Raw genomic sequence first — 2,180 nt, 5'->3', positions numbered from 1 at the left:
AGCAACCTCCAACTCCTGGGCTTAAGTGAGTCTCCTGCCTCTGCCTCCCAAGTAGCTGAGACTATAGGTGCCCGCCACAACGCCTGGCTACTTTTTGGTTGCAGCCGTCATTGTTGTTTGGTGGGCCTGGGCTGGATTTGAACCTGTCAGCTCAGATGTATGTGGCTGGCACCTTAGCCACTTGAGCCACAGGTGCCGAGCCTGCTAGGTCATTCTTAATCTAAGAGTATTTATATAGGATGAAGACAAAAACTGGTCATCAGCTCAAACACCTTCATCACCTAGGTCAATTTCAGGGTTTAGTAGATGGCTAAGCCTTGATCTCGTAAAGTAACAAGGAACAAATCTGCAATGTCTCTTGTCACAGTGTTGTTAAGAATATCAAATTCTGGCATGGTACCTGTGGCTCAAGTGGCTAAGGTGCCAGCCACATACACCTAAGGTGGTGGGTTCGAATCCAGCCTGGGCCCACCAAACAACGATGATGGCTGCAACCAAAAAATAGCCAGGCATTGTGGCAGACGCCTGTGGTCCCAGCTACTTGGGAGGCAGAAGCAGGAGACTCGCTTGAGCCCAGGAGTTGGAGGTTGTTGTGAGCTATGATGCCACCACACTCCAGCCAGGGAGACAGCTTAAGTCTCTGTCTCAAAAAAAAGAATCTCAAATTTCTACAAAAATCTCTAGTAGCAAACAAACTTAAGGATTCTGATTAAAAACAATTCAACTTTAAGGCATTAAGAACACAAGAACTTGATACTAATGATACAAAAGCATACATATATTAAATATATGCAGTTGTGTCCCACCTAAACAAGCTTTAACTAAAACAAAGGCAGACTTTTACATACCCTTCTCACTTAAAAAGTAATCCCTGTAAGCCCTTTTATATTAGTTGGCTCTTCTGTAAAAAGTTATCACAATCATTTTCTTTTTTGTTTTGAGACAGAGTCTCACTATGTCGCCCTTGGTAGAGTGCTGTAGCATCACAGCTCACAGTAACCTCAAACTCTTGGGTTTACGCAATTCTCTTGCCTCCACCTCCCAAGTAGCTGAGACTACAGGCGCCTGCCACAACACCCGGCTATTTTTTGGTTGCAGTTGTCATTGTTGTTTAGCAGGCCCGGGCTGGGCTCCTACTCACTGAGCCATAACAATCATTTTCTTTTTTTTTTTTTCTCTTTTCATTTTCATCACAATCATTTTCAGTCACATCCTAGTTCTATAAAGATCAACTGAAAGCCTCTCTCACTATTCAGAAATGAATTATTTAGTTTGTGTGTGGATCTAGATGTCTTTCAGCCCACTGCTTTTAGCTTTGTCATAAACTAGGAAGAATAATGGTAGTGAAAAATTTGAAAATAGAAAATACCTCAAGTTCACAGGAGAAGTAGTCATACTTATTTGCCTAGACTTAAAAATTGACGTTAAATTTGCATTTTAAATGACCATAAAGTCAAACGTCAGCAATTAACAAATCAATACATAAAACAATTCTGAATAAGTAATTACTCTTAGGCACATACCACAGAGGTCCAAGTTCTATTGCTGTTTTTCCAGGCATGCTTCCATGACAGTTACAGGGCAGCTGTCTATATGGGTTTTCTATAAATGATAACAAGAGAAATCAAAGGAAAAATGACTAAAATAAGTAACAGTACTTGTTATATTAGTAACAATTTGCAGCTACTATACACTGAGGATCTACTATGTGCCTGTGCACAACATTACATTAAGTCTTGTATATACATTTCAAAATTTAAATCTCTATAGTTCTCTGAAGTAAGTACTCTTAAAATCTCATTTATACAGGTAAGACGATTAAAGCTTCAAGGAGGTTGTGGAAATTCATGCTAAATGGCTTAGTAGAGGCATAACTGATGCTAACTTTTAGTTACTATACTATATGAAATAATATAATAAGGAAAAAGTCTTGTGAAGTCCAAAAGAGACCATACTTTAATATTTATTGATTGGGGTATAATTTATGTGCCAAAAGGTTGGTGAGTTTGTTTTTTTTTGAGACAGAGTCTCACTTTATCACCCTTGGTAGAGTGCTGTTTTGTCATAGCTCACAGCAACCTCTAACTCCTGCTTAGGTGATTATCCTGCCTCAGCCTCCAGGGCAGCTGGGATCACAGGCACCCACCACAAAGCCTGGCTATTTTTTCATTGCAGTTTGG

At 39.9% G+C, this 2,180-nt stretch overlaps 1 protein-coding gene across 1 annotated transcript in view; it reads right to left on the bottom strand.

The window, feature by feature from the left end:
- Positions 1-2,180, bottom strand: part of TRMT1L (tRNA methyltransferase 1 like) — a 40,835-nt gene that overhangs the window by 6,631 nt on the left and 32,024 nt on the right. Inside the window, exon 10 of the mRNA XM_023510805.1 lies at positions 1,510-1,602. Coding sequence (XP_023366573.1) covers positions 1,510-1,602 — 93 coding nt within the window. The remainder of the gene's footprint in view (positions 1-1,509; positions 1,603-2,180) is intronic.

Source organism: Otolemur garnettii, unplaced genomic scaffold (genome assembly GCF_000181295.1).
Source record: "Otolemur garnettii isolate 467f Iridium unplaced genomic scaffold, OtoGar3 scaffold00016, whole genome shotgun sequence".
In the NCBI taxonomy this organism is placed as follows: Eukaryota; Metazoa; Chordata; class Mammalia; order Primates; family Galagidae; genus Otolemur; species Otolemur garnettii.
This window is presented reverse-complemented; position numbering and strand designations above follow the sequence as displayed.